The sequence below is a fragment of the Xiphophorus couchianus genome, chromosome 24 (assembly GCF_001444195.1).
Source record: "Xiphophorus couchianus chromosome 24, X_couchianus-1.0, whole genome shotgun sequence".
Classification (NCBI taxonomy): Eukaryota; Metazoa; Chordata; class Actinopteri; order Cyprinodontiformes; family Poeciliidae; genus Xiphophorus; species Xiphophorus couchianus.
Window position 1 is genome coordinate 12801074 of NC_040251.1, and position 23175 is coordinate 12824248.

General features: G+C 39.9%; 1 protein-coding gene and 2 long non-coding RNA genes across 3 annotated transcripts; 2 read left to right on the top strand and 1 right to left on the bottom strand.

The window, feature by feature from the left end:
- The first annotated feature begins 355 nt into the window (after positions 1–355).
- Positions 356–8742, top strand: LOC114141030 (uncharacterized). Its single transcript, XR_003594745.1, has 4 exons — positions 356–366; positions 4862–4863; positions 7187–7375; positions 8086–8742. It is a non-coding gene; the product is annotated as an uncharacterized LOC114141030 (long non-coding RNA).
- On the top strand, positions 603–3698 carry LOC114141031 (uncharacterized). Its single transcript, XR_003594746.1, has 2 exons — positions 603–1725; positions 3457–3698. It is a non-coding gene; the product is annotated as an uncharacterized LOC114141031 (long non-coding RNA).
- On the bottom strand, positions 5828–16433 carry LOC114141029 (NLR family CARD domain-containing protein 3-like). Its single transcript, XM_028011433.1, has 8 exons — positions 16304–16433; positions 14678–14858; positions 14135–14208; positions 10458–12210; positions 9028–9207; positions 7867–8040; positions 7180–7330; positions 5828–6660 (listed from the first exon to the last, which is right to left on the bottom strand). The coding sequence occupies exons 2-8, from the start codon at positions 14791–14793 to the stop codon at positions 6640–6642; spliced, it is 2469 nt and encodes an 822-aa protein (XP_027867234.1). The 5' UTR covers positions 14794–14858; positions 16304–16433; the 3' UTR covers positions 5828–6639.
- Positions 16434–23175: the final 6742 nt, after the last annotated feature.

A 23175-nucleotide genomic window follows, 5' to 3' on the forward strand; every position in this document is an offset into this window, starting at 1 on the left:
TTTTTACATTTTCGACGTCATAGTATAGCATGTCGGTTTTTTGACATTTTCGACGTCATACTATAGCATTTCGTTTTTTGACATTTTCGACGTCATAGTATAGCATGTCGTTTTTTTGACATTTTCGACGTCATAGTATAGCATGTCGTTTTTTTGGCATTTTCGACGTCATAGTATAGCATGTCGTTTTTTTGACATTGTTGACGTCATAGTATATAGCATGTCGTTTTTTTGACATTTTTGACGTCATAGTATAGCATGTCATTCTTACTGGACACCCGAGAAGGCAGATGGCGACTCCAGCCGATCGATTTGTCCCATGACTGAAGAGAATTTTATCTCCCGTTGCTGCGACCAGAACTTCACGTCAGATGCATCAGAATGAGTTTCCTGTAAAAAGGTGCAGTGTGCTTGTTGTCCTTTACAAAACAAAAAAACTGCTTTCCGTTTAAGTGAGTCTTTTAGTCCCCTTGTGTTAAAAGAAACAAAAGAAAAATCGGTTTTTAATTGAAAAGTAGAACACATGAACACATGAACAAACGGTTTAGCAGAGTGAAAAAAACCTTGAGTGAGAGTTTAACAGAACTGTCCTCTACCTTTCCATATTCATTTCTGCTGCATCTCAGTTCTCAGCTGAAGAAATATCCATGATGCGTTTTCCTTCAATGAACCCAAACGGGCCCTGAAACCCGCAGCTTTGCCTTCTCTTCTTGCTTTTTCAATTTTTGGCCACAGAGCTTGTCTTGCTTTCCAATCTTCTGCTGTCAAATCTTCAGAGAAGCGAACTCCTTCTTCTTTGCAGACTGGAGAAGTTTTAGTTCTCTTCCAGATGTGTCTCTCAAGGCTCGTCTCACAAACAGAATGATGATCTGTCTGTCCCTGTTATGCATCTTTCGACCCACTCTGTGGTCAACATCAACCTCTTCATCCATCTTTGAAGCCAAATCAGGTGCAATTTGCACAGAAGCGCCACAACTTCATCTCCGATGTTCTCACCAGACTTTTCCTTTTATGCGGAGGCTCCACCGTCTTTTATATCTTTCACTGTTCAGGACTCCTTCATGTTCTCTTTGGAGAGTGTATCCACTTGTTTCTCCAATTCTATTATTTTCTTTTTGCAATCGTTTAGCTCCTCTGAGTTGAGCTGAACCGATTTAGCAATAGCCGCTAGCATAGCACTGTGCTGCTTCATTTACATGCCAACTTCTTCCATGCGGTCATCTAATTTCTGTCCTAAGGAACTTATAGCCTCAGTGTTCATTTGATCCTGGGACGAACCTTTAGTTCTTTTTTCCATGTGTGTATTTTTTTCCGGAGTGCTGGTCAGGGTTCTGGTCGGGGTTCTGGTCGGGGTTCTGGTCGGGGTTCTGGTCAGGGTTCTGGTCAGGGTTCTGGCTTCCCTTTCCCGTTTGCCAGCTGCAGCTGATTCCATTGGCACAGAATAGTCGTGATCACTTTTAGACTGCAAAGTCTTGACTGCAGGTGGCATAAACTTATTGCTTTTCTTCATACTTCAAGCTGAGAACTGATTTTTACAAATATTTACTAGTAGTTTTACTATTTTTTTAATGGATCTTTATTGAGAAACAAAGTACATAACAGTACAAACACAGAAATGTCTGCTAGGTGTCACCGACACATACGGTACATCACCATGACGTTACATGAACACTTTTTTTTTTTTTTTAACAAATTAATCAGAAACAAATAAGGCAATTACAGTATGTCAAGAAAACTGGTAGGGGGTTTGAGATCTATCCAGGTACACGCAGAAACAGGTGCATGAAAGCCTGAGAGAAATAAAGCAATCTTGTGTTTTGATTTATAATGATTGAGTGTTTTGATAATGATTAAGTTGAACATGTATGAATACAATAGGTAAAATGACTGTATGTAAGTAATCACTGAATGATTCTGAAGTGTACGAATCATGATCTGTAATAACATGACAACAATGAAATGATTAAGGTTTGATGATTTATAATAAGTGAAAGACATGACAACAATGAAATGATTAAGGTTTGATGATTTATAATAAGTGAAAGAGGTGATTAATGCTTATGATTAATGCTTAATGGAAATCAGCACATAGTTTTAATCAGAGAAAAGCACATAGTTTTAATGTTAAAAGGAAAAGGGGAAAAAGGAGAAGGGTAACTTGTGAGTTCCTGCTGTCGCAAGCAGTTCTGAACAGATGGCCAGACGCACAGGATGGGTGGGGCGGTATGGTTGGCTAAGAACAACACGCTGAGGAAAGGACGGGACTTTCCATCCCAGCCAGCAGACAGGAGGGGCCGACGGGGGTTTCCGTGAAATCAGCAGATGTTCAGGAAACCACGTAAACTAACACTCCCCATACACATACATGGCAGAGAACTGTATATAAGCAGACGGAAAAGGAGAAGTTCTTGTTCTTTGTCTGCGGCACCGAAGTAGAGCTAACACGAAGAAGCAGATCGAGGAAACAACAGCAGACCACACCCTGGAGCCACGGGAAAAGCTGAAGCTTCGTGCCACCAAAGGGAGACAAGTTCCAATCGTCCAACCCGGGTTCCTGATTCGATCGTCGGTCTTACCTCAACCCAAACATTGCAACAGACTTGGAGAAAGGACAAAGGTCCCGGAGGGATAAAGAGTTGGGTTTTCAAAAGCAATTGAGCCCTCTCTACTTTGCTTCCATTCTAAAGAGGATTTTTTCACACAAAGGATAAAGACTCAGACCAAGGTTTTCGGACGTTCCTGTTGCCAAAGATCCACCACCAACTGGGTATGAGTTGAACTCGCTTCCTAAAAAGCTATCTCAGAATCTGCGACATAGGTTAGGGAAAGAGACAGGAGGGTATGATTGTACATGTTGATCTTATTACACTGCTCTTGACTTATATACAATTGATTATTGATTTGTATGTCACATATCCCTGCTTAAGCTTGCTTAATAAATTCTTACTCTAAAATTCTAATGAGGTTGGTGGACATTGGAATTAATTGAGTCATTTAATCATTTTTCAGTTCTTTTAATAAAGGTGAAACTAAGGTACATGGTTCTAGTGAAAAGGAGGCTTCATAATTTCCTTTGGCGAGAGTAAAATAATGACCCAGGGACTTACATCCAAGTCACTAAATTTAATCTAGCCGGTTCCAAGAGCAAGTTATATTTTAGAAAGCGAGCTACCGTTAACAGGAGTGGTTATTGGAATTATGCAGCTGTGAGGGCTACTCAGCTGACTGTTTCTTAACTGAAAAGGGTCGTAACTTCTGGATTGGAGGTAGTTAGAGCTAGACGAATCGCTTTCGACACCAGTTTGAATAGATTATCTCTTATAGATCTCTTTTAGGGTAATACCCAGGTCTTAGAGATTTTCCGGACCTGTTAGACAGAGAACTGGTCAGTAGTCAGCCCCGGAGGGTTGTGATGAAGTGGGCGGGGCTAGCTATTGCAGGATAACGGACAAGTAGTGGAATTCTGTATAAGGCACATATAGAAGAGGCATATTTAAAATGGAATACAGAGTAATATTGATAATAGAAAATTAGTATTACAATAAGTAATAGTGAAACAATAGCTAAAAAAAAAAAGGCAAAGGGGGATTCATGTATTAGGATTAATATACATCAGTGGGCAATTCCATTAATATTTCAGCCAGGGATTCATATGATTCAATACATTTCAAGGATTTCAAATATAACTGGAATTCAGATAAGACGATGTTAAATACTGGGGATGATCTCAGCACTCTTTGTTTATGAATAAAGAATTTTGCCAAACAAAATATTAAGTTACAACAGAGTTCTGTAGTTTTGTTTATTAATAACACTCCAAAAGTTACCATATCTCTAGAAATAGATTCAGGAAGTGTGATTTTTAAACTGATCCACCTTTCTAAGCAATTCCAGAATGTTTTGGTTTGGTTGCATTCATAGAAGATATGGTCTATCGTTTCAATATCACGTTCACAAAATGAGCACTTATTGTCATCGATATTAAAGCGATTTCTTAATAGTTCTTTTGAAGGGTAAATTGCATTTAAAATTTTAAAGTGTGTTTCTTTAGCTTTTGGTTGTATGGGGAGTTTAAAATAAAGAGTTCTTAACGTTTCAATTGATTTATTATCAAACTTACTAGTAGTTTTACTTCATAAAGTAATTTAGAGTCGGGACCTCTTAGGGAGCTCAGAGAAACATGACTGGCCTGTCCGCCATCTTCTCGGAACTGTCTCTGTTAGTTATAAAGCGAAAACAGCGACACCTACTGTCGTTTCTGTAAAATATTTCAATCCGTTCGGCTTTTGCTCCGTTTCACTTGATATTTTTCTCCACTTTCCGCCAGAATGACAACCACCAGCTGACTACAACAACAATGCTCAGTGAGCATGCGCACTGTACACGGTAACATGCTCGCTACTTCTATTCCAAGAGAGAAGAGAAACAGCGCGGCCGCTAGCGCCCCTAGTGGTGTGAGGTCACAACAGCATCCTTACAGAAACATTTTCTACATCCAGGAATACTGATTTTATATTTCATTCATTAATTTAATCCGAGTTATATTTGATCTAAGGGCAGCTTGATAGTTTTGTTCAACAATCCACACTGTAAAAGTGTAAACTTTGTTATTTTGTTTGGTAAATAATGAGATTTTTATGCACACTTACACTAAAACATTACATAAAAAGTCAATTAAAAGTGTAAACCCTGTATAAAAAAAGTGTCATTATTTACAAAATGACATTTCATGACAACATTTATAAAGAATCCTATGTCCTTTTTACGTGCACCCCTTCAAATAAAGTCTTACCAAATTTACTTCCTTGCAACAACATTGTTTTAAATAATATCACACCCTGGTTCACTTACACCTGCTTAGTTGTTTATGCTGTGGATTAATTTCACATTGAAACATTGTAAATAAAACATCAGCAAAACAAGAAGTGAACACTCACCTGATCCAGACGCTGCTCTTCTTCTTCTTCTTCTTTTTTGGCGGTTGGCAAGCAACTTATTGATGTGCATTACCGCCATGAACTGGAATGGAGTGTGGATCGGGATGCTACATATATTTTCCCCCAACACCCCAAAAAAAGAAAAATAAAAGAAACCTTATATCCTTTCTATCAATTTCGTTTTCTTAAGATAATTTATTAAATAACAAAAATATACAGACTCTGCTCTGCTGCTGCATGGAGTCTGAACCGGTTCTGATCCAAACCTGACTAGAGCTGACACACCTGAGGCTCCGCCCCCTGACCCAGCTGAGGCTCCGCCTCCTTCCAGGTGACAACAAACACCTTTATTTTCATGTTTTCCTTTGTATGAGTTGAGCTGTAAAACTTTAGGTCAGATTTGAACTTTTTCAGGTTTTTCTCAGTTTTCTGCTCATTTCCAACCAACATTTTATTGCAGGAAATCATTTCAGGAAGGAACCAGAAGATTCAGGAGTCTGGGAGATGTGACTGTAACCGACCTGAACACTGAGGCCCCAGAGCGCCCCCTGCAGGATCTGCTGCACCATTAACCAGACAGAAATGGCAGTTTTATACAAGTTATTATTCTAATTCAATAGCTGATGTAATTAATCGAGTTTTGATTGAAAAGATTGATTCTCATCTGTTTTATTAAAAAACCATCTTCAGTCTGAATACTGCAAAAATAAACTGCTGGCTAAATTAGTAGCTTAAAGCTGAAATCAACTTGAGATGTTTCTGCTTTTACTAATTTAAGCTGTGAAACTAAATGTGAAAACTTATAATACAGCTAAAACTGGCATGGAGGATTAAAATGAAGGTTTAGTTATTATATGTGTACACAGTCAGCTGCATAAAAAATACACAAAGATTTTTTAAAAACTTTATTTGGTCGTTAAACATCCAGCAACCCACATTGCATTAGAAGAATTATGAAAATCAAACATGAACCAATCAGCACATTATCCCAGTGATTCTCTGAGGTTTGAATAAATCAGTAAAATCACAGTAAAGAGCCTGAAGTTCTCTAGAAAACTCAGAACATGAAATATGGAGTTAAAAAAGTAAAAACCAAAACAGAGAAATTAAAGCTGAGAATCAATGATGACGTAAAACTTCAAGATTTAGCTTTTACAATGAACATAAAATATATAAAATCTATTTTTTTCCAGGTTCCACATGTTCCTGAAAACTGCTCTAAGATCAGAGTTTCTGTAGGACATCCAGTTCTAAACTGGTTAAACTGGTTTCTCTGATGGAAGCTGAAGTTTCTCTGCAGTTTCCAGTAAAGCATCTTTTTATCTGTGGCGCTTTGAGGAACATTTTCATGTCAGCAGAAGGAAGAAGCAGCAGAGAAAAGAGGTTTGAAGTGTCTTTCATTCTCAGACCATTTCTGGTTCCAGGATCAAAATGAATCAGAGAGAAAAAAGATCAACTTTCCAGTTGAATCCAGTTCAGATCAAAACTCCATGAAGCCTCTAAATGGAGCCCAGTTTGAATTGGATCTTTATTGATCCAAAGAGACAAACAATATCAGACACTAAATGACAGACACGAGAAAATAAACGGGAGGAAAACCTTGGAGGTCAGAGGTCATCATCATGATCCAGTCAGAGTCTCTTTAGACTCAAACTGCTGCAGCTTCAACCTCTGAGGATCAGCAGGACACTGAGACCATTCTCTACTTCACAGAGATCAGAACCTGCAGAGAGAAGAAGGAAGGAGAGAGCAGATCAGTGAGTGTTTCCAGCCTCTCTCCAGCAGCAGTCAGTGACGCAGCACATCCACTAGATGGTTTCCAGGCTGCAGTCAGACTGATCTCAGAGCTGTGACCAAGATAAACCTGATCAGTTGTTTCCTGTTGAACTGAGAGAACAAACAGATCTGAGATCAGATCTGCTGCTGCCACAGTTTGATGGATGAGGACCACTGTCTCTAGACATGTTGGACGGCTGGACGCTGGAGTCCAGCTGGACTTCCTGGAGACATGGACACAGCAACAACACTCATCTTCACACCAACACAAACGCAGGAACACAGCAAGCTGCTGCTCCTCTGATTGGCTGATTGCTGTCTCTGTGTCCAATCAGGAAGCCTGAACCATTCTCCTCCCACTGAGAAGCTGCAGCTTTACTGGGAACACTGGATCTTTGCTTTGATGCTAACTGGGTTTAGTTCAATATGCTGACAGCAGCTGGACTCACTACAAACATTTACTTACATTAAAGTCTTTAAGATTCTTCAGCTGCTGAACATCTGAATCCTTCAGGTTGTTTCCTCCCAGGTCCAGTTCTGTCAGGTGGGTCGGGTTGGACTTCAGAGTTGAGGCCAAATAATCACAGCTGATCTTTGACAAACTGCAGCCACTCAATCTGAATAAAGAATAAAATATGTGAGCTGAAGCCAACAGGATGCAGGTTAACCAGTCCAACAGAACCAGTTAAAGATTCTCATCAATATTAATGCCAACAAGCTGCTGCTTCAATAAAGACCTGCTGACTTCAGAACCAGAACCAGAACCAGAACCTGGTACTGGGTCATGTTGTGTTGGAGGATTTTAGTCAGTAAAATCATTCCAGGTTCTGATCAAAGTGTTGAAGCATCAATCATTGATTATTGATTTGTTCCCGTCAGATTCCAGCAATTCACTTTTCTAGACTGGGTTGAATGACCTTTGACCTGCTTCACATGAGGGGCATTTCTACATACTGGTGGTCCGAATGCTGTCCTGTTCTGACCTCAGATCAGCAGGTCCAACTCAGTTACACAGAGGGACTAAATTAAACTCTGGATCCAAGTCCAGGAACAAACTCAGAAAATATTTATTAGAACAGAAGAAATTAATTTGATTTATGATCAATTATATATAATTATTCACAGAAATATCAATAATTATAGAATTACATACTCCAATATCTCCAGTCTGAAGCCTTCAGTCTGTAGAAAACCACAGAGCTCCTTCACTCCAGAACCTTCCAGGTTGGTGCTGTACAGCTCCAGTTCTGTCAGGTGGGTCGGGTTGGACTTCAGAGCTGAGAACAGAGAAGTCCAGCTGGCCTCTGACAAACTGCATTCGTTCAATCTGAATAAAGAATAAAAGATGTGAGCTGAAGCCAACAGGATGCAGGTTAAAACTGAAACATGAACAAATAAATAATAAAAATGTAGAAAATTAATTTCCCTGAATGTAAAAGAAACATGATGAACTGATTCTAACATCTGATCCAGTCAAACTGGTTTAAAGAGTCCAAACCAGCAGAACCAGAACATTTGATCAATAAATAAACTCAAAGTTTTCTATCAGCCTGGATGAGTTGAGCTATTTCTGCTGGTTCCTGATCATCAGCTGGAGACCCGACTTGGTAACTGGATCAGAACCACTCAGTTTGTTCATTAATGGCCTTGGGTTCTTATTAAAGCTGCTGAAAGCCAATGGAGGCCATTATTTCCTAAGGAGACGTGACCTGATGAAGCATCATCACAGAGACGAGGCTCCAACCGACTGACAGCTGTCAGACTGAAGAGGACGGTTCCTCTCTGACCCGGCCCAACAGAACCACAGCTTCAGGACAAAGCTGAGGAACCTGCTGCTGCTGCAAACCTCACTTTCATTCATTTCATCTAGATTTGCTTTTCTACAATCAGTCATTTCTTAGATTTGGTCATTAATGATGATTTGAACTTGTCAGTGTTTGTGGCTCGACTCTGGAGGAACAACATTTCATTCTGGATGTAAAGATGAGAATCAGAAATGAGAAATAAAACAATCTGAATCTTTACCAAACCAAACTGAAACATCTCCATCATTAATTTACATCATTTGAATTATTTTACTCATTTTGTTCATCAGTAAAAAAAATTTTAAAGTAAAAAACTGAAAAACAAAGTTCAATAATCTCAAAGTCTGATATAAGAAAAAAATAATATACAAGGTAAAAAGTTTTAGAGATTTTATTCTGACATTTAAACAGGTTGTTTTAAAATAAAATATATTAGAATAAAAGCATTAATTAAACTAATATTTAAAGTATAAATGAATAATTTTATTGTATAAATAAAGAAAACAAACCTCAGATTCTTCACTTTACTAACTGAACTCTCCAGGATCTCAACCAGAGGCTTCAGATCAGAGTCTCCACAACCATTCATGAGGATCTGATTTATTTCCAGTTCAGTCAGATCTGGGTTGGACTTCAGAGCCGAGGCCAAAACTTCACAATCAGCCTTTAGGAGCAAACAGCCACCAAGTCTGTGATTAGAGAAGAAATAAATTCAGTTCTAATGAAATCAATCTGGATCAGAAACAGACTAAAATATGATAACAGTGATGTCATCATCTGATCAACATCTGATCTTCAATTTACTGAGTTTGACCCCACAGAGAATCTGTGCAGTTCCTGGTTAAAGTCCAGGTTCTGGTTCTGGTCCAGGCTTCATGTCCTCAGACCTTCAGCTGCAGTCAGATGTTGAAGATCTTCTATCATCTGTGAAGGAAAGTTCAGTTTTCTCTGCAGCATCTGATGGAGCTGCAGCATCAGAGCCTCAAAGGAGCTGAAGCAGCTGATGAAGAGGCTGACTGAGCTGATGAAGGAAACTACTGGAGATGATGGAGAGGAGGAGGAACTGCTCACGGCTCGGACTTGGACTAGACCGTTTGGCTCAGAGGAACAAAGGTTTGGATGTTAGAAGAAATTGTTGCTAAACTCTTACAGAGCTGAAGACCAAAACAGAGCGTTTGGGTCCAGCAGCATTTTTCATGGTGAAGCAGTGAAAGTTCTCCAGTAACTAGAAGAGGCTGGGATGTCTAAAGAGTTGAAGCTCATGTCTCTCCAGGTCTTCATGGCTAACAGCTTCAACAAAAGCTGCAGATGAAGAGTTGATGAGGAAAATGGTTCCAGCTCTGGAAGCAGAGTTCTCAGAGCTTTGGGAGGATCTGACAGAAACTAGGACTTTTTCTGGAGCCAGACAACAATCACCACATTTTGCTCTCATTTACAAACTCAGAGGAAACTAGTGGGAGGAGGAAAAGTTGGTTCACTAAGTTTCTAACTGGTTTCCATGACAACAGCAGCAATTATTGGGGTTATTTTAAATTGTCCATCAAACCTAAACAGTGATTTTATTTTAAAAAGACAAAGATCCTAAAAGGAGTAGCGGCTCAATGAGTGAAGAGGAGTTTAAAGTGTAAAAGTCTCTCTGGCTGATTGGATCTTTCAGACAAAATAGATTTTTTTCTAGAGTTCAGGGTTTTCTATTCATTTAAACATGAAAACTGATAAAAAGATAAATATTTTTTAAATGATCAAAATGTCTAAAACCAGAAGCTGCAGCTGTCCTGGATGAGCTGAATGTTTAGATGGTTGAATGGCTGAAATAGTCCAGAGGATGAAGGAAGAAGTTAAAGACCAAAAACATCCAGAAGCAACTTGAAGAAGAAGAAGAAACAGGAGGACAATAGAGCTGAATCAGCATTCACACAATGAAAACATCTGGACTCACCGAGCCTTTCTGCAGTTCCTCACAGCTGGAAACAGTCTCTGTCGTCCATCCCATGATGTGTTGTACTTCTCCAGGTCCAACTCATCCAGAACCTCTGACATCTGCAGCATGAAGGCCAGAGCTGAACAGTCAGTCACTGAGAGCTGCTTCCCTGAATCCAGCAGCCGTTGGATCTCCTGATAAAATGAGACGTCGTTCATCTCCACCAGACAGTAGAAGATGTTGATGCTTCTGTCAGTAGAGATTCTATCAATGTTCATCTCCTTCAGGTTGGTGATGATTCTCTGGATGGTTTCTGGACTGTTCTCTGTATGACCCAGCAGATCTTCTAAGAGTCTCTGGTTGGACTCCACAGTGAGACCATGAAGGAAGCGGACAAACAGGTCCAGGTGGCCATTTTTACTGCTGAGGGATTTCTCCATGACTTTCTTCATGAACTCATCTAGAGATGTTTCTCTGTATTTTTCTCCCAGGAACGTCTTGATCACCTCTGACTTCCTGCTGGTGAAACAGTGGAGCATGTAGACTGCAGCCAGAAACTCCTGGATGCTCAGATGAACAAAGGAGTAGACGGAGATGTCGCACGTCCCTCTCTCTCTTTTAAACATTTCAGTGAACACTCCTGAGAACAACGCAGCATCTTTGATGTTGATGCTGCACTTTTTGAGCTCTTTGTCATAGAAGATCAGGTTTCCCTCCAGCAGCTGCTCAAAAGCCAGTTTTCCTAGAGACTCAATCAGCTTCTTGTTCTCTGGACTCCAGATTGATCTTGTCTTTTTTCCTCCATCATACTTTTCCTTCTTGATTGCGAAGTTAACCTCCAGGAATGCTATGTACATCTCAGTCAGAGTCTTTGGCAGTTTTTCTCCCTCTCTGGTCTTCATCACATCCTCCAGAACTTTAGCAGTGATCCAGCAGAAAACTGGGATGTGACACATGATGTGGAGACTTTTTGATTTCTGGATGTGGGAGATGATCCTGCTGGCCTTCTCTTCATCATCTCTGAATCTCTTCCTGAAGTACTCCTCCTTCTGGGGGTCAGTGAACCCTCTGACCTCTGTTGCCATGTCAACACACTCAGCAGGGATCTGATTGGCTGCTGCAGGTCGTGTGGTTATCCAGAGGAGAGCAGAGGGAAGCAGTTTCCTCCTGATGAGGTTTGTCACCAGAACATCCACTGAGCTGGACTCTGTAACATCAGTCAGGATCGGATTGTTCTTGAAATCCAGAGTAAATCGACTTTCATCCAGACCATCAAAGATGAACAGAACCTGGAACGTTTCAAAGCTGCTGATTTCTTTGGTTTTAGAAAATAATTTATGAATCAGTCCTAATAAGCTGAACTTTTCTTCGTTCAACATATTCAGCTCTCTGAAAGTGAATGGAAATATGAAATCAATGTTCTGGTTGGTTTTGCCTTCAGCCCAGTCCAGAGTGAACTTCTGTGTTAACAGTGTTTTCCCAATGCCAGCCACTCCCATGGTCATCACTGTTCTGATTGGTTGATCTCTTCCAGGTGGGACTTTAAAGATGTCTTCTCTTCTGATTGTTTCTTGTTTCCTGGATGCTGTTTCAATGTGTCTGACCTCATGTTCCTGGTTGACCTCTCTAGTTAACCCCTCTGTGATGTGGAGCTCTGTGTAGATCTGGTTCAGAACGGTTTGATTTCCAGGTTCAGCGACGCCTTCAGAGAGACTCTGGAACTTCTTCTTCAGAAACTCTTTAAGGTCAGGCTGATACTGACCAACAATATCTGAAGAAAGAGACAAAGACAGGAGAGGAGACACTTCAGCTGAACATAAGGAAAACAATAATTTTTTGATATTCTCAGAGACAATTTGTGCATCAGCTTTAATGGATGAGAAAAAAGTAAATCAATAAATAAAAAGCCCAAATTTTATAAAAACTCTGCATGATAAGAATAACGAAAGTCACGACTGTAACTACGGTTCGATGAATCCCAGATGACCACCAGAGGCGGTGATTAAAGCACTGAATGATCTCTCTTGCACAGGTCGAGAATCTGATACCAACATGGTCACATGTGACCCCCGGTGACACCAGTAAGTCTAAATAGTCACGCGACAATGACAGCTCAGTCCCTTAATCTTCTCGTGAAACACGATGATTCTGAGGGACCGAACGCTCTGGCGGTCATCCGGGATTCATAGAACCATAGTTACAGTCAAAACTTTTGTTCTATTTCATTCATACTGACCGCCAGAGGCGGTGATTAAATCACTGGATGACGATTACCGACAGAGTCCTGAGAAATCACACACAGAAAAGAAACAACCCCGAAAACATGCCCACCTCACTGGGATGAAGATGAGCGCTGGGATAGAATCCCAGGTGAAAGGTGGCCCAGTTAACCCTGTAAAACCCAGCAAAGGTATTTGGGGATGACCAAGAGGCTGCTGCACATATAGCCTCCAGAGTGACCCCAGACACCCAGCATCTCACGCTCACAGGACTCGGTCAGGTCGAGCTGAAATCGCCACTCTTGACCCGTAAACCGACGAGCGATTAGGCCAGGAAACACGGCTGCACAATGTAACAAAAGCAAACCTGAAGCAGCTACGATAATAAATAAAGACAAGCCAGATATGGAGGCAGAATATAAGAAAAAGCAATCCCAAAAACGGAAATTAATTGAAACCTTCAATTCATCCATGTGCTGAAGATGTTTGACCATCAATCTGCAGGCTCTCTGTTCTTCTTCATCACAGCATCTATTTTGTTGCGGTCCTTGTCTGCTCTGGTTTGGTTCTTCTCAAGTTTACCTTCTATCTCTGAATGTTTAAAGACGCGATCTGATAGAAGGTCATCAAGGAGCTGTTAACTCTCAATATTATTGGTGAACATTGTGATGAAAATATTGACTGATTAACAAACATTTTCATAATTTTTTTCCTTTCTTTACCATCATCACCAAGTCTTCATCTCAGTCTCTAAGTTTTAGGTTCTCTGTTACCAAATGTTGGAATAAAAGACACAGCAAGTCTTTGCATCTGAGATAATAAATTAGCCATATGTCCTCCTGTATTGAAGTCAAATATGTTTCTAAAAACCTCACAGCTGGTTTTAAATATTCTGTAATTAAGACGGAACTAAGAACCTACAGCAGGTTCGAAGTCTTTAAGTATTTTAGTTTTTGAAGCAGATCAGCTTAAAGATGGTCAAGATAGTGAGAAATTATGTGGAATTGCCCTTTAGTCATTTTCTGAAAACACATAAAACACTTGAATAATATATTAATTGCTTAAAAGATTAAATGTCAAAATTAAAACCTGGATCTGCCCACAAATAATCAATTATTACACAACCATTATCTGATTGATGATCTCTTTATCCATCCTGTCTGCATTTAATTCCTCTGAACCCTGTGATTTCTCATCATATTGATCCTATAAAGTGTTTCACTAGAGCTGGTGGCATGGGTTATGGTGCAAAGCGACCCTTCAGAATAAAATCAATTGTTTATTTTTCTGAACAGGCTCCAATTAAATGAGGACCAAGTTAACCAGAGTTACCAGCACATGAGTTCCAGTTACACCAGCTGAAATAATTGATCACTAAAAGACTTTTAAACCTTAAATTTCCAAATCTCAACTAAAGACGTGGATCTGGTCCAACAGAGACGACAGGAGGCTCTGATTGGAGGAGTTCAGTCTCACCTGGAGAACAGCTGCTCTGATTGGCTGTCGGCCGTTCAGCTCCTGTTCTGGGTCTTTCTTCACACTCACAGCTCCTGTAAAGACATTTCTTCATCAGTGAAATATTTCACTATCAACAGGCTGGAGCTGAACATGTTCATGAAGGTCCACCACAAACTAGAGACCAGAACTGGGTCAGAACAGAACCTGAGATCATTGATGATCTCTGGTGTGAAGTTCTTCATTGTATCATATCTGGTATCATGACTGATACCAGTGTTCCCAGTCTGGAAGCTCCAGTGCTTCACTGGGTTTAGAGACAATCTGAGTCGTTGCTCCTCACATTGTTGGTTGTTTTTGTTTTTATGCAACATTTTCATCATCAATTCATTCAGACTTTCATTCAAACTCCGATTTACTGACCAACATCCTTCATGACTAACTTTAAATTAATATCTCAGAAAATTAAGTTACTGTTTATTAAAACACTGAGATCAACCAGTTAATATCTTTTATTTTATATCTCTATAGATTCACATGAATCAGTTAGAAAATGGTTCTTACTTTTTGTCTGATGGTTCAGGTTCATTACTGAAGACTGGAGGATCATCTTTGGACCGGTCACTCCTCATAGATGGACTGATGGGTCCTGGAGGTTCTGCTCTGTCCTGATCTTCCATCTTCTGGCCTTTTGGAGAGAGAAACCAGAACCAGTCAGTCCAGTGATCCGGTTCCAGTAACTGTCCTGTGAAGCAGAAAGCTGGTTCCCATCATGTGTTCAGAGGATCAGAGTGAATCATTTGAATGAATGAGTGAACATTTCCTATGAACTAGTGAACTTATTTAGCTCCCAGTGGACTTGAACGCATCATGACTCTATTGTAGCTCTGTATGGAGGGAGTCAGTGAGCAGAAGGTTCTGAGGGAGCAGCAGCTCAGGTCGGGTCCACAGCTCTCCTCCAGACAGAACCGGGTCCAGCTGGGATCTCAGCAACATGTCAGCCTCTGTGTGCAGCTCAGCAGGATTTCCTCTCAGCTCAAGAGACACAAAGCAGCTTTCAGGGACCACAGCATCCAGCTGAGGTACCAGCTGGACCCACTGCAAGGAATCATGGGTAAACAGCTGCTTCAATAGGGGGATGAAGCCCCCAAACACTCAGCGAGGCCTGAAACATATTTAGTCTATTGATCTGATTGAACTTCAAAATAAAGAGACACATTAATGCAACTCTTTTAGTTAGAAACTAGTTTGTTACAACTGATCTAAAATGTTTGTGAAATTATTTATTTTATTATTATTGCTCCATTTAAAAGTTTTGTTATTTTTAGGGTTGAACCGACTGCAGTTTTCTGGCTGATCGATTCCAATTTTGCAGATACTGATTGCTAAACACAGCAACCTTTCAGGTAAGAGTCAGTCTGGATCTGGATGCATTTTTCCAGCAGAGCTTTGAGAGACAAAGAGTTTCTTCCTGCTGAAAGGAGCAACAAGAGGAAAACCTGGAAAAAGATCAAACTCAGTGAGGAGGAAGAGAGGAAATCTGTGGACGGCTTAAAGCCGGTTCTGATCCACAGACAAGAGAAACATCAGTTTCTGCTGAACCCCAGACTGATGAGGGAGGGAGTGATGTGATTCACTTCCTGCTGATTTCAACAAGCAGAGAAACTAGTTTACAATGTTTTAGTTCTGCTTTTTAGGTTAAAACACCAGAGAGAGTCGCTGCAGCAAGAACTGATGGACTGTAAAAGTTACATTAAGTTCTCAGTTTATTTAGATTAAATCTGAAAAGTTCATTATTGCTCCACACAAACAGATCAGCTTTAGATGCTGCTGTCATGGTAGATCATAGCTGATCATTCACCAGGTTAACTGCGCAGTAACTGAGCTGTGTGTTTATAGTGTGTTCAATATTTCTCTTTTTGTTCCTTATAGTTGCATAATGTAACCTCACTTAGCATCACTTTATAAGCAGCAACGTCTCACAATAAAGTTTTTCCATTTGATCTAATTCCTTTCTAGATCAGGCCTTCAATAAAGTAAACAGAGCGCTGCTGCGGGGACCAGGCCCTATGAGAGCCGAGCGACCCAGGCCGAGGTGACTGAGGCCCCGGGAAGCCTCGGTGGGTTCATCGGTTAGAAAGGCTCCAGAGAGCCGAGAGACACGGAGGGACCCGGAGCGGCAACACTTACCTCTAGTAACAAGTCAGCAAGTTATTTCCATCCTGCAGCTCAAAATGGAGGCTGATCTGAAGGAGACCAAAGTTGGTTTCAGTTTCTATTTTCACAGGAAGTCAGTAACTTGTGTTTTCCTCTAGAGCCAAAGTTTGATTCATCTGAATAAACATTAATAGTTCAGTTAGATTTAACAGAGTGAAAAAACTAGAGTGAAGATGGAAAAGCTTCAGTATTTCTGTTTTGCTGTTAGTGAAGCAGATCTGAAGCTGAGCAGCTTTTTTCATGGATTCAGCAGAAAACCAGCAGAACAAACTGCAGTTTAACAGCCGTTTGATGGAGGATTATGAGCGCTCACTGCCCTCTGGTGGTGAACTATCGCAACTACAGATATTCCTCTTCATATTAATTACAGTTTATTTGATCTCATTTTCACTTTTATCAGGCCAAATCAAATCAACTTACATTAATGTTAAATAAGAGTCACTGCAGGTTAGTACATGGAAAATAAAACTTATTCTATAAAAATCCTCCAAAAACGATTCACTGTGGGAAATTTTGAGACTCAAGGCCTGAAAAAATATAAATAATAAAAAGGTGTTTGAAATAAAATTCAATCACCTGCGATAGGAGCATCAAGCAGGATGAAAGGGGCTAATAGAGAAAAAATAAATATAAAAAGAGCAGGACACACGCTGCAGCTAATGGGGATAGGGATAACATCCATTTCCTCCCTGAGATTGTGCCACACATTATAAGACTTGCAAGTTACTTACCACTGTGGACAGGAATAATGGTTCCACTCTTCAAAAGCACCAGCCTCACAGCAAGCTCAGCCAATGTTGAAGCTGATTTCAAAATTGTAAAACATGGCCTGTTCAAACATGAGAACTTACCCATGCGAGTCGATTGCTTCATTTCTCTGCATCTTTCCTTCATCGAAGGAAATATGCGGATTTGCTCTGCAAAAGCAAAAAAAGAGGAGGAACAAGTTGCATCAGCAGAAGATGCAGAAGTTAATCCTGCATCCATAATTACCCACAATGCTGAAGGTAACAGAGAAATGGATTCTAGCGATTTAATGGAATCTGATGCCAGCAGAAAGTTTTCCACAGCAGATGAAAATGTGGTTGAAAATTGGAGAGGACAAATTCTTCCACCCAAAAAGAGGAAGAGGACTTTATAACTGAGTTCCTGCACTGAATGGCTCCATGCAGATTCATCATCTGGGGCCAAAAGACTGAAAGTGGGATTATTAAAAAATGGAAACATGCATCAGCCTGTCAAAGTTGGGAAATTGTCTCTCTCTGTGTTAAACACCTTTTCCTTTGATGCCCTTTGTCAGTGCTTATGCTGTACTTTCTGTGACAGCTCTGCATTTCAAAATGTTGTCATGAATGACAGTGATAACACACTCTTGCAGCTGGTGAAATCCATAACTACAGATGGTGTGACCCCAAAGACATACTTGCAGAGGGCAGATCTACTTAGTTCAATGTTTGTAAAAACAAAGTTGAGGTCTGGTACCCACCAAATCGATGCCCAGTGCAATATTGCCACTGTTATTGGGAAGACAATGAGAAATGTATCGAGCGTTTACCTATCAAAACATTGCTCTTCACAATACTGCTACCTAAACAAAGGAATGACCAGGGAAGTACCATTTGTTTCACCTGAGATTTCTGTCCTGAAGAATTCTGGCATGGCTCAGCTTGGCACTTCAGTAGAAAAAGGACTCTTCTTTCCACCGTCTCCCTGCCTCCGACCACTGCAGAATGAATCACAATGTCCATCTGAATTCAAAACAGGAGCCAATACCTCAGGAAATGTTCTCTGCACAGGAACCGTTACTCACAGCTACAGCATTGGAGAAATAACATGGATTGACAGTGACCTTCCAAATCCAACTGAATTCGCCTTGAGTGAATTTCCCTCCATTATGGTTCTCCAAGGAAAAACACTTACTTTGAGAGAGGTCATTGCTTTCAGGGGAAGCTTGACCAAAGATGGCCTGGGACATTATACTGCATACTGCCGGAGAGCTCCATCTGTGTGGGAGCTTTATGATGACCTGGCAACTGTTGTGAAGACAGTATCTGAAAAGCAGAAAATACTACCACATGCAGTGCTATACACAGCAGATCTGTGAGGGAAGAAAATTGGGGGAGAAAGTTTGAAGACCAGACCAAAGGCAAATAGCTTCATGCCATGTTTCTGAAAGGAGTTCACATGTAAGGAGTTGTCTATTCAAGACAGGAGAAATTAATTTCCAATTATCAAGACACTGTTTGTTTTTGTTGTTGTTGTTATTGTTTGAATTGTTAAAGTTCATTGTTCAAATCAACACAGTTTCTTATTTTACTGTCAAATTATATTGGATTTTCAAAACAATCACTTTCATGGTTCATTAGTTCTCAAGTAGGATAGAAACCCTTTGCCTCACAATACAGATATTTGGGTGTGTCAATAGCAAACCATAAGGTATTCAAGTTTATACATCACCAAAAAAAATATAAATTACCAGAAAAATTGTCTTACTATAACTGTATTGATTATGCCATGAATTCTTGCAAATAGTCCCCTTTCTACAAAAATACAGCAACCTCAATTACATGAAAACGACACTGAAACCAAGACTTACCTGACAGGAATGTGCTGGAAGAGAACCGGAAGTAAAACAGGAAGTACAGCCTGCAGCAGGTGAAATTAATTGTCCCCTAATTGGGTGAATGTCATCGCGTGAATGTTAAACTCTGAAAGCACCAAATAAAGTAAAATCAGATTTAGTTGTTATATTTAGAAAAAAGTAATAATAATAATAATAATATCGTTATCTGAAATTATCATTTGTATAATATAATCCTTGGGTAACATTGTGGCCCAGGCTACATAGTGGCGGCGACGTAAAGCAAAAATGTTGATGTTTGGAGCAACATGGGGGGATGGTGAACTCTGATGACCTAAAAAATAACTTTTAATATTTCAGAAACGAAAGCTGCACAAACGACCGTTTTAACTGCACAAACCTGCACAAACCTGCACTAAGGGAGCACTAACGAAGTAGCCCAGTTTGTTTTGGCGCAACATGGGGGGGTGGTGACGTCATCGGCCAAAATTATAACTTTTAATATCTCGAAAACGAAAGCCGCACAAACGAAAATTTTAACTGCACAAACCTGCGCAAACGGAGCACTAACGAAGTAGCCCAGTTTGGTTTGTTTTGGAGCAACATGGGGGGATGGTGAACTCTGGATGACCTAAAAAATAATTTTTAATATCTCAGAAACCAAAGCTGCACAAACGAAAATTTTAACGGCACAAACCTGCACTAACGGAGCACTAACCACTCAGAGTATTTGCCGAATTTTTTGACGTGGGTGGGTGCACGCCTGCGTGCGTGGACGCGCTTCCACATCACGACATCTGGCGAGATAAAAGCAGAATCAAATTGTAACCAACCCAAGGCCACACAATGGCCATTTTAATCACAACACGACTGCACGACACCCGCTTCACCTCTCTTGTTAAGTTCGCACTTATCTCCTAAAGTGCGGCTCGCGGGGCCATTTGCGGCTCTCTGGTTGCTTTTGTGCGGTCCTCTTGAGGGGGGAAATCAGGCCTGTTGAAGTAGATGCACACACGTTTTGGGGCAACACAATAAACATAAAAATGTTTAATATATTACAGTTTAGTACAGGAAGTTTCTGATTCATTAACCAGGTTTCGGCATTCATCTAAATGCTTCGGTGCTAGCATTTTTGTGGCTGTAGGTTAAATTTCTGGATTTTGGCTTTTACAGTTTGGACAAAAAGCACTAAAAGCATCCCTTACAACATAATGCTGCCAGCACCATTTTTCACAGAGGGCATATTGGGTTCAGAGTGTTACCATTACCTTTTATTTGTGGCTGTTTTTTCCCAATCTTGAATTGTTTTAAGATAAAAAGACAACAGAGTTAACTTAAAAAACAGTTGTAAAATGATGAGTTCCTTAAGAGGGCAATAAAAAGCAACCCAAAGCATCCTGCTGTATAGTTTTGCACATCACTGTGCATATAAAAAAATGTAAAAAAAGGTAATATTTCACCTTCAAAGCTGGAGGCCACGGTGCATTCACGTTCAGGTGGGAAGAGTTCTTCACATTTTCTCTAATTTAAACTAAACTTTTACAGGCAAAACCATGGGGTGGCAAAAGGATGAGGGTAATTTAGCTCTCGGAAATGCCACCCACGTGGAGCTGCGATGATTCATAATGCCTTCCAGATGTTGCTTTCAAGTTGTAATAAAGTGCTGCGAGAGACATGTAAAAACAAGCAGGTTCAACTCAGCAGGCAGCATTTTCAGTTCGAGCACTAAAAAAAGCGACATTTTCTATCATTGCCTTAAAAAAAAGAGAGAAGGTTTTCACAAGGCTTCAATTTTTTCACATTTTGTTACATTGCTAAAACGGATTTTGGTATACTTACTTATACTGTACAAATAAATGAACTGGTCTTACTTTTCTATGACGAAACAGAAAATCACCCATAATTACGAAGCAAAAATGTGTTTTTTTTTGTTTTTGTTTTTTTAAAATGTGTTTTTTGATCATTTCTGTGGTGAACGTTTAGATATCAAGAGGGAGGTCAGCATTCACACCTTTTGAGATATCAAAATTGAACTCAGTTGCATTTATTTTCTCACTATACTTAAGATACTGATTGGAGTCTACCTGTGGTAAATGTAGAAAATTAAACCTGATCTGGTCTAAATCTAATCTAGAAGAAGGTCTTAGCAGGCTAAATATTTTGTATTTTGTGAGCTATTGATACTGCAGGAGATTCCCTGTTAAAGGAGCGTTGTCGATGACGATGCAAGTGACGGTCCACTGTCGCTACATGCTAATTCAAGATGATTCAAAATGAGCTTTGTCCCATTTGTTCAATTTGTGTGGATATTTAAATGAAACCATACCCAACTATTATAAAATATGTTCATAATGTAGTGAAATATGTAGTGAAAATCTACTTTCTAGTGGCGGTGAATATGTCGACACAGAAAAAACATGTTAAGTATGACACACTCAGTGACACATTATGCCACATCACAGATTAGGATGATGGCCAATCTTCATAAGCACCATTAATTAGAGGATAATGATTTACTTTGTGTGGCAGAGCGGAAGATGGTCTTCCATATAGAGCCACAGGAAGTTCAATGTGGGCTAGGGTTGTGGCGCTGTCTAATATTCACTAGCATGAGAGTGGGGAAATTTACCAAGCAATTTTTAAGCAAGGTATGGGTGCAATCAAAATTAAAGAGCACCATATCGAAATAAATCACAGGGTAGTTTCTCCCCCTAACCTTGGCCCTTATTTTTATACTGCCGTTTTGCTTCAGGAAATTGCTGGCGTAGAGCAGCTAGACTCAGGGACCGCTTGATTGATGAATCGAAAATCACTTCTACTTTGATTAAAGCAATTTGGATGCGGAGGGAAGGTAAGTCACTTTCTCAAACGGTTGCTTTACGTCAGGAGGGGTGACGTAATTCAGAGCAATCTCACAATCAACCAAAGCCTCATTGTGATCCAACGCCGTAAGGGAAATGAAAAAATCCTCAGAGCTCTAATATCAGATTAAAGCTGCGAGGTAAGTGATTACTTTAAACTGTCCAGTCAATACGTATTATAAAACATTAAAACACAATCATCTCAATAAGTTAGAATACTTTCAATCAATCAATATACAAGAACTGGATGGGTGCCAAGTCCTGAAGGAAAATGAAGTTAACATCTCTATGGAGCTTGTCATCAGAAAGCAACATGAAGTGCTCTAAAATTTCCTGGTAAAATAGCTGCATTGACCGTGGACTTCAGGAATCACAGTGGACCAACACCAGCAGATGACATGGCAACAAAAACCCTGAAAAACTGGAAACTTTACTCTGTACTTCAAAGAACCCGGATTTGTGTTCTCTGACTCTTGAATGAACTCTTTTTCAGTCATCTCAAGACGGTACAGTTTCACATAACTTTCAGTTATTAAAATAAGTAAAAAAAAAAGAAAAAGCCTAATTGTGTAAAGTGTAAGTTTCACTATAGTTTTTTTACTGAGATGCACTTCAAGCCTACTAAGGTGTAGGTCATAAGAATCAATAGTTTTCTGTTGCCCTCTAGTGGCACACAGAAAATTGACGTGCAAAAATTAAAATAGTGGGAAATAAAGATATCCCACTGAAAAATGTGCGCATATTCCTCTGTCATTAAGCTCTGGAGATCTTGCTTCTCAGCATCCTTGTTTGCTATGTTCACAGTTTCCTGACCAACATTCAGAGAATCTCATAAAAGTTTCAAAGTTCAAAGAAGAAGAAGAAAAAAAAACAGGAAAGAAGGGTTTTGGAGATTGAGAATATTAAAAGATTATAAAGGAAACTTTCTCACTGGTTTGCAGATTCTTATAAACTCTTGGGAGAGGCTCTGGCTTTTTTGGAGTGGTTGGAGATCCATGTGGGAAAGGTAGATTGTGCCACTGGGAGAGGCGGGGCCCTGCTTTGAAACCAACCATTATAGGGAGGACATGTAGGTGGTGGGAAGCTTGACCTAATTAGAGGATCTGCTGGCGTACGGAAGTGACATTGAGTAAATAAACAAGCCATGGACTGTCAAATGTGCTTCCAAGAAGCTTTTAACTACTGCGACACAGTTGTTAACTGAACGGCCTCTGGCAGTTTCTTGTGTCCAGGCCCTCCTGATGAGCTTGATGAGAAGCAGGTGTGTGCCAGCTGCAATCTGCTAAGCCCCGCCCTCTAATATATCTATAATATAGATATCTATACTATCTATATTATTATAGATATTATAATTATCTATAATACTAGATAATTCCAGTATTATCTAAGAAATAATATTAGAT

What these genes read in the sequence shown, in the direction of transcription:
- LOC114141029 (XM_028011433.1), bottom strand. Translation starts at nt 14,793, where the DNA reads ATGGAAGATCAGGACAGAGCAGAACCTCCAGGACCCATCAGTCCATCT. An exon ending in CCTGAACCATCAGACAAAAA is followed by an intron (nt 14,209 to 14,677) that starts GTAAGAACCATT and finishes ATGTCTTTACAG; the next exon opens with GAGCTGTGAGTGTGAAGAAA. An exon ending in AGGAACTGCAGAAAGGCTCG is followed by an intron (nt 9,208 to 10,457) that starts GTGAGTCCAGAT and finishes CTCTAATCACAG; the next exon opens with ACTTGGTGGCTGTTTGCTCC.